Below are 6,300 nucleotides of genomic sequence, written 5' to 3'. Positions count from 1 at the left end.
GACTCCAGCACAGAGCAGGTGCTTGGTGCTAGTCGGTGAGCTTCTATTTTCTTGACCTGCAACAGGAGAGCAAGGGCTGGGCCCGTCCCACTAATACCAGGCAAGTGCTGTCACTGCTGAGCTGACGCTAGGCTGCTTGGGGTAGGTGCTCTTGACTTGTGGGGCTGTGCAAAAAACAGTGCTGCTTAACATGGAGTTTCAGCTGCCAGCATCATCAGGGCCTGGCTCCCAGTTAGGTGAGGAAAGGGTTGAGGCAAACACTGCTGCTGGCTCACCTGTCTTAGGGGGGCCGGGGGTCAGACTTGCTCATGCTCACTAATGGCAGAAGAAAGCTGTGGAGAGCTGGTGTCTGAACTGCCTGTGTGTGGCCCTGCAGGGGGGTTGGAGTCCTTCCACTACACCAACCAGGGGCAGTGCATGCGCATCGGTGGCACAGATGATGCTGCTGACCTGGACAGGACACGAAACGCCTTCTCCCTGCTGGGTACGTCTCCACTCGTTTACTCTCGTGCTGGGCAGTCCCTGGCTTTGTCCTTACTTTGTTGGTAGTACCCTGCTTGGTACCCACTTGCTGTGTGGAGGTGATGCACATGCTTCATAGCTGTCCAGTCTGCTTTGACTTGGGTGGGGGGGCTCCATCCTTCTGCCCATTTGAGCCTCAGTCTTTCCAAGGTTAAACAAGGTGGTGGCAGGTTGCTATAACTCCAGGCTACCAGCTCCACTTGCCTGCTTTCAGCCCTGTAGCACTGCAGCAAAGCGAGAGCTTGTGGAACTGAAGTTAAGGACCTAGCACAGACCTAGACCCCCAGTTGTACCCGGGCGGGGGAGTGCTTGTACCTAATTTGGGTTCAGTCACTTGGCCAAAGTCTCATAACAGGCTTGTCTGGAAACTTTGGCTAACTGCCTGCCAGGACTGTGCTCACCTGTCAGTGCTTTGCTAACAGCACGCAGAAGCTGGCTAGCTCATGCCCATTTCAAGGTTGATATTGGAGGCTGGACACCTGAGGCTGAGCAAAGGGCAGCCCACTGTAACAGTGCAGTGAGCAAGGTGTGAGAATTAGCCCATATAATTCCTGCACAGAGCAGCTGGGCTTAAATTGGGTTTGGTATCTCTATTAGCAAAGTCAATGAGACTCAACCAATTGCTAGAGCTGTTAGCCTGGTGTAAATAGCTGCCTGCATTACCTGGGGTGGGTCTTATTTGTCTTATGCTGGGCCTGCAGACTGGACTAAAGTCCATAAACTGTCAGATCCTATGCACCCAGTTCATTAGGGTTCCTACCTTCAGGCACCCAAGTGTGATTAGACTTTGACCTCCTTTGTACAACTCCTCCTCCTGGTACATCCCAGGCTATGCCCGAGAAGGGCTGCATGGCAGTGACCTGAGGCTTGGAGATGCTTTCCTGCCTGCTAGGGGTGTGACTGCAGCAGTGAAATGTATGCTTGGTAGTTATGGAGCTTGCAGGGGTCTGCAGTTGTGGTAGAGAACACGTTTGACCCCAGACTTACACAGTAAAACACCCTGTCTGTGCTCCTCAGGGGTCTCTGAAGCTGACCAGCTGGAGCTGTTCAGCATCCTGGCTGCCATCCTGCACCTGGGCAACATCAGACTGAAAAAGAAGTCCCGGCATGCTGAGAGCTGCTTCATTGAGGTGAGCAGGAGCCTCCCCCATCCTGGACTGTTTGCACGCGTGTGTGTGTGTGGGGGGGGGACACCTGTTTTTACCCCTGGATGGGGGAGGTGGCATCATTGTGGGCTGCCATTTGGTACTCTGTATACAGAGTTGGTTGCAGCAACTGCTGGGTAGGGGGCTCTTTGAAGGAAAGGTGGGGGCTGTGCACTTCCTTTGACAAGAGTGGCTGTCTGGTGATAGAGCTTGGGTGCACCAGATCCCCTGATGCTCTCCTAGTGCTAGCTGGGAGAAGAGGATATGCACTGAATGGGCCCTCATGCCCCAGACATCCTCCAACCTGCAGTGAAACCCACCCATGCAGAGGGTGATGCAAGACCTCCCTGTCTCCCTATAGCCAGAGGACAAAGCCCTGGAGCTGTTCTGCATGCTGTTGGGGCTGGAGACATCGCAGGTGTCACGCTGGCTATGCTACCACAAGCTTGTCACAGCTAGTGAGACCTTTGTGAAGCCCATGTCCTGGCAGCAGGTGCTGGACTCCCGTGACGCCCTTGCCAAACACATCTACGGGCAGCTCTTCCATTGGGTTGTGAGTCGCATCAACAGGTCTCTGTGGGCATCTGAGAAGCCTCGTGCCTCCATCGGCATCCTGGACATCTACGGGTAGGGATGAGGCTGGTGGGGCAGGCTACCTCCTAGGCTCTAGCTCCTGTGTGAAGTGGGGTGCAGCCAAGCCCCTGGGTGCAGGAGCAAGGCAGGTGCTTTTGGGTAGCCCTTGCTGATTTCTAAACAAGGATGGGGTCTAATTCAAGGGGCTCTGGCCACTGCCTCACAGCAGTGCACTAGGCTGAAGCTGCAGTCTGAGCTGGGGAGGAGGAAGACTTGGCCAGTGGGAAGCCATTCCTAAATCCCACCTCACTCAAGCTGGTGCCTGTGGTGAGCACTTGGCTGCCCTGGGCTGGGAAGGCAGCAGTGCTGGCATGCATAGCCTCCTCTGGATAGCAACCCCCCAGGGGTCATGGGGGCACTACTGAGGCTATGGGGTAGGGGACAGGTCTTGGGGTCTTGCCCTGTGCTCCTCCACCCATCCTTCTGCTCTAGCCCCTGAAGCCAGTCCCTCACTGCACCTCCCCTGCCACTTCCTTCTCAGGTTTGAGACTTTCAAGGTCAACAGCTTTGAGCAGTTCTGCATCAACTATGCCAACGAGAAGCTCCAGCAGCACTTCAACCTGGTGAGTGTCACCCCACGGCCTTGGGCATCCGGGCCTTTCCAGGACATCCTCTTCACCCTGGGTACTGTCCTGCCTTGCTGTCCTGCTCCAAATAAAGTCCCTGCAGTCCTACTGGGGGGAAGCATTACCTGAAGGCCAGACAGCTGTCAGCCTACTACTTGCTGGGTCCACAGCTGTAATGCCCCCAGTCCCACTCCTGGATTTTTACGGCTGTAGTGTTGAGGCAGCCTCCATTGTAAAATGCTCTTAAGTGGTCTCCCTTGGACCGGTCTCTTGAGCATGCTTTGGCTCATGAGGCCCCTGCTTATTTAGGGGGCAGAGATGAATAGCACTAGGGGAGGAGGGGTCTGCATCCATGTCACAGGGTCTTGCCGTGCTCTTCCTAGCCCTGGGGGTCTCTGCCTTTTGGAACATGGGCAATGAGATTTTTCTGCATCGTCTCCTGGTGGAAGGTGGCCTGCAGCTGGTCCAGTAGGACAGGTGCTGGCTGGCTGTGAAGGCGGGGAGTTGCCAAAGCGCAGTGCACAGGGGATGCGGAAGGCTTTAGAAGCACTCTTTGCTGTGCAAGAAGGACTGATCCCCAACTTTTGGACCAAAGCAGTGTCTACCTGGAACATGGGGCCAAATCTCTTGCGTGGGTATAACCACAGCTCCCTGAATCCTGGTCTTGCAATGGTATCGGGCCACAGGGCAGAGAGGCTCCTTATCCTGTGTGGCTTGCCTCTCCCAGCTGAGCCTGGCAGCACAACCTCTTGGGGCTAAGCACTGGCCACCTGGCTGGTCGGATCTATAAAGGCTGAGGTGGCCAGTGCTTCCTTCTGGCACTTAACGCAGGTGGCCTCAGGAGAGGGGTGCTGCAGGCATGTCCCTGCCTTCATACAAGTGATCACCCCCTTCCTTCCTTCCTGCAGCATGTCTTTAAGCTGGAGCAGGAGGAGTATGTGGAGGAAGGGATCCCTTGGACCTTCATCGACTTCTGTGACAACCAGCCGTGTCTTGACCTCATTGAGGCCAAGCTCGGCATCCTGGACCTGCTGAATGAGGAGTGCAAGGTGAGTTGCAGCCCTGCCCCTCCCTAAGGAACCCCTTCCTGCCTATTTTGGAGACTGCTCAAGTTGGCAACAGATCCCTTGCAGCAAAGGGGCCCTCTAGTCCTAGGCCCACAGGTGGCTTTAGGCAAAGCAGCTTGAAGCAGATGCTCCTCAGGCAAGCCATGGTGTCCATGTTCTCCCCCTGTGCTGTGGGAGGGGGCCTGGGGCATGGCTCTTGGCTAGTAGGGCCAGCCCTGCCTTGGCTGCTGGGGGCCCTCTGATGAGCTTGGCTCAAGTTTAGCTGCTTGTGCCCACTACTTTTGGTGTCCAGCTGGGCAGAACCAGAGCTGAGGGCTCTTCCAGGATAGTCTAGAGGCTGCCTTCAGCTTGCTAGGAGGATGGGGATAGGAAGGGGAAGCTGCCCTCTTCTCTCTGCTGTGCCAGGCTTCTGCTCAGCCTGGGCCAGGGCCTGACCAACCTGCAACACCAAGCTTCTGGTCAGCTGCCCTGGTGCAAGACTCAGTCTGCCCTGCCTCCTGGCGAGGGGTGCTACAGGGATTGGAGTGGGCATCTGCTGACATAGGCAGTGGGTGGGGTGAGGGGCCAGACTGGCTGCCTTTTTGCAAGGGCATTGCCAACAGGGAATTCCCAATTATTTTTCTCCCCACTGGAGAGTTACTTGATGCTAGGTGCCAGGTGGCCATAAAAATAGGACCAAGACATGGCAGGGGGTGGGGCTCAGCTGGCAGAGTCCCCAGGCTGCTTGCTGTCTGACCCCTGCCCCACCACCTCTCACAGATGCCCAATGGCAGCGATGGGAGCTGGGCTCAGAAACTCTATGACCAGCACTTCCACCACAGCCTGCACTTTGAGAAGCCCAAGATGCATGCAGATGCCTTCATCATACAACACTTTGCTGGCAAGGTAGAAAGGGTTCTTGGGGCCGCTGGGTGGTGGTAAAAGGCAGTGTGATGCCCTGCCCTCTCTAGCCAGTGTTGCCATAAAATGTCTTAGTCCTTCCTGAAAGGTCTTACTTCTGAACAGCAGCTGGTGTCAAAGCAGGGCCCTATGGCTGTCTGCACAGCCAGTGCTGCCAGCCACACAGTGTTGGTCTGGTTGGGTATCTGCTCTGTGGCAGGGCAGCAGGGAGTCCAGCTGCCCCTGGAGCACCCTTTTTCCCCCTTTGCTGTTTCTGAGTAGAAGTGGAGCTGCCCAAATGCCTGGAGGCTGCTGGGAGCAAGCAGGGCCCCTCTGCATTGTTCCCTGCAGGTGGAGTATCAGTGCAAAGGGTTTCTGGAGAAGAACAGAGATGCTGTCCATGCAGAGCTGATCGGGCTGCTTCGAGCCAGCAAGGTGCCTCCTTGGACTCCTACGGGGAGGGGGGTGGTAGTGCAGTCCCTGCGTGGAGAGAGGTGGTGCAGAACGGTAACAGGTTTCATAAGGGTCACTGGGGGGCAGTGCTGGAAACAATGTGCCCTGGCAGGCTCTGCAACAGCCCTCCCACCCCTTGCTGGGTAACCTTAGCTGTGGGGCATGCTACTCCAAGGCATCTGCCAACAGTGCTGATCCCTTCCTTGAGTGCCCGTGACAAGGCAGACCCAAGGGTTTTGGGGTTTGGCAGGGGCACTTGGTGGCATGCAGTGGGTCACCCTCTCCAGGCAAGGGCTGCCCCCACCCCTCTGCTGGGGATGGGGTTGGAGCTCAGGTGCAAATGCCACAGGCTGAGAACTGGTGTCTGAGGGAGGCTGACTTGCCTCCCCTCATCCTGCCCATATCCTCCGTGTCCTGAGTCGCGGCCCACTTGATGCTGCTGCAAGCTGGCAGGGCAGAGCTGCAGGCGCCTCTTGGACATGGAGCGAAGCCGGGCCAGGTCATGAACTGCAGGCTGTGCTCCACCAGGGGGCGCCAGGCCCCCACTTTTTTTTTCCCCCTGCATGATCCATGCTTGGCGCTACCTATAGAAACTGCCCAGCCCAAAGGCGCCAGAGCGAGTCGTGCTGCCCTCAGCTACAGCCAGAGGCTCCAGGGCTGGTGAGGATGCTGTTCTGTCTGGAAGCCATCTCAGTGCTCTCCGAATCCATCTGCCCTCCTTGGGGCCGTGGTGCTGGGGGCACTGGCAGCAGGGGCCCTGCTGAGAGGTGAACGATGCTGTTCTTTACTCCCCCCTCCCCTTCTCACCACTGGCTGGAAGCTGTGGCATGTCAGTGGTGCTGGGGGAAGGGGTTCATGTGGCCCCTTCTGGGCCCAGGCCTCATGGGGAGGAGGGGATGGCTTTTGGGGGTAACTCATAGTGCTTTGTGTGCACTCCTACCCTCTGCTTTTTCAGTGCCCATGGGCTCTGAATGCTGCTGTTCCTAGTGGGGCTCAGTTGCTGCCTTGCTGGTTTTTTTTTTTTTTTTTTTTTTT

General features: G+C 56.7%; 1 protein-coding gene across 1 annotated transcript in view; it reads left to right on the top strand.

Moving 5' to 3' along the window:
- Positions 1-6,300, top strand: part of LOC109294803 (unconventional myosin-Vb-like) — a 72,907-nt gene that overhangs the window by 37,383 nt on the left and 29,224 nt on the right. Inside the window, exons 8-14 of the mRNA XM_019513282.1 lie at positions 377-484; positions 1,540-1,652; positions 2,029-2,294; positions 2,782-2,863; positions 3,775-3,915; positions 4,693-4,818; positions 5,164-5,247. Of these exons, the coding sequence (XP_019368827.1) occupies positions 377-484; positions 1,540-1,652; positions 2,029-2,294; positions 2,782-2,863; positions 3,775-3,915; positions 4,693-4,818; positions 5,164-5,247 (920 nt within the window). The remainder of the gene's footprint in view (positions 1-376; positions 485-1,539; positions 1,653-2,028; positions 2,295-2,781; positions 2,864-3,774; positions 3,916-4,692; positions 4,819-5,163; positions 5,248-6,300) is intronic.

Source organism: Gavialis gangeticus, unplaced genomic scaffold (assembly GCF_001723915.1).
Source record: "Gavialis gangeticus isolate Ggan-Ray unplaced genomic scaffold, GavGan_comp1, whole genome shotgun sequence".
NCBI classification, from domain to species: domain Eukaryota; kingdom Metazoa; phylum Chordata; order Crocodylia; family Gavialidae; genus Gavialis; species Gavialis gangeticus.
This window is presented reverse-complemented; position numbering and strand designations above follow the sequence as displayed.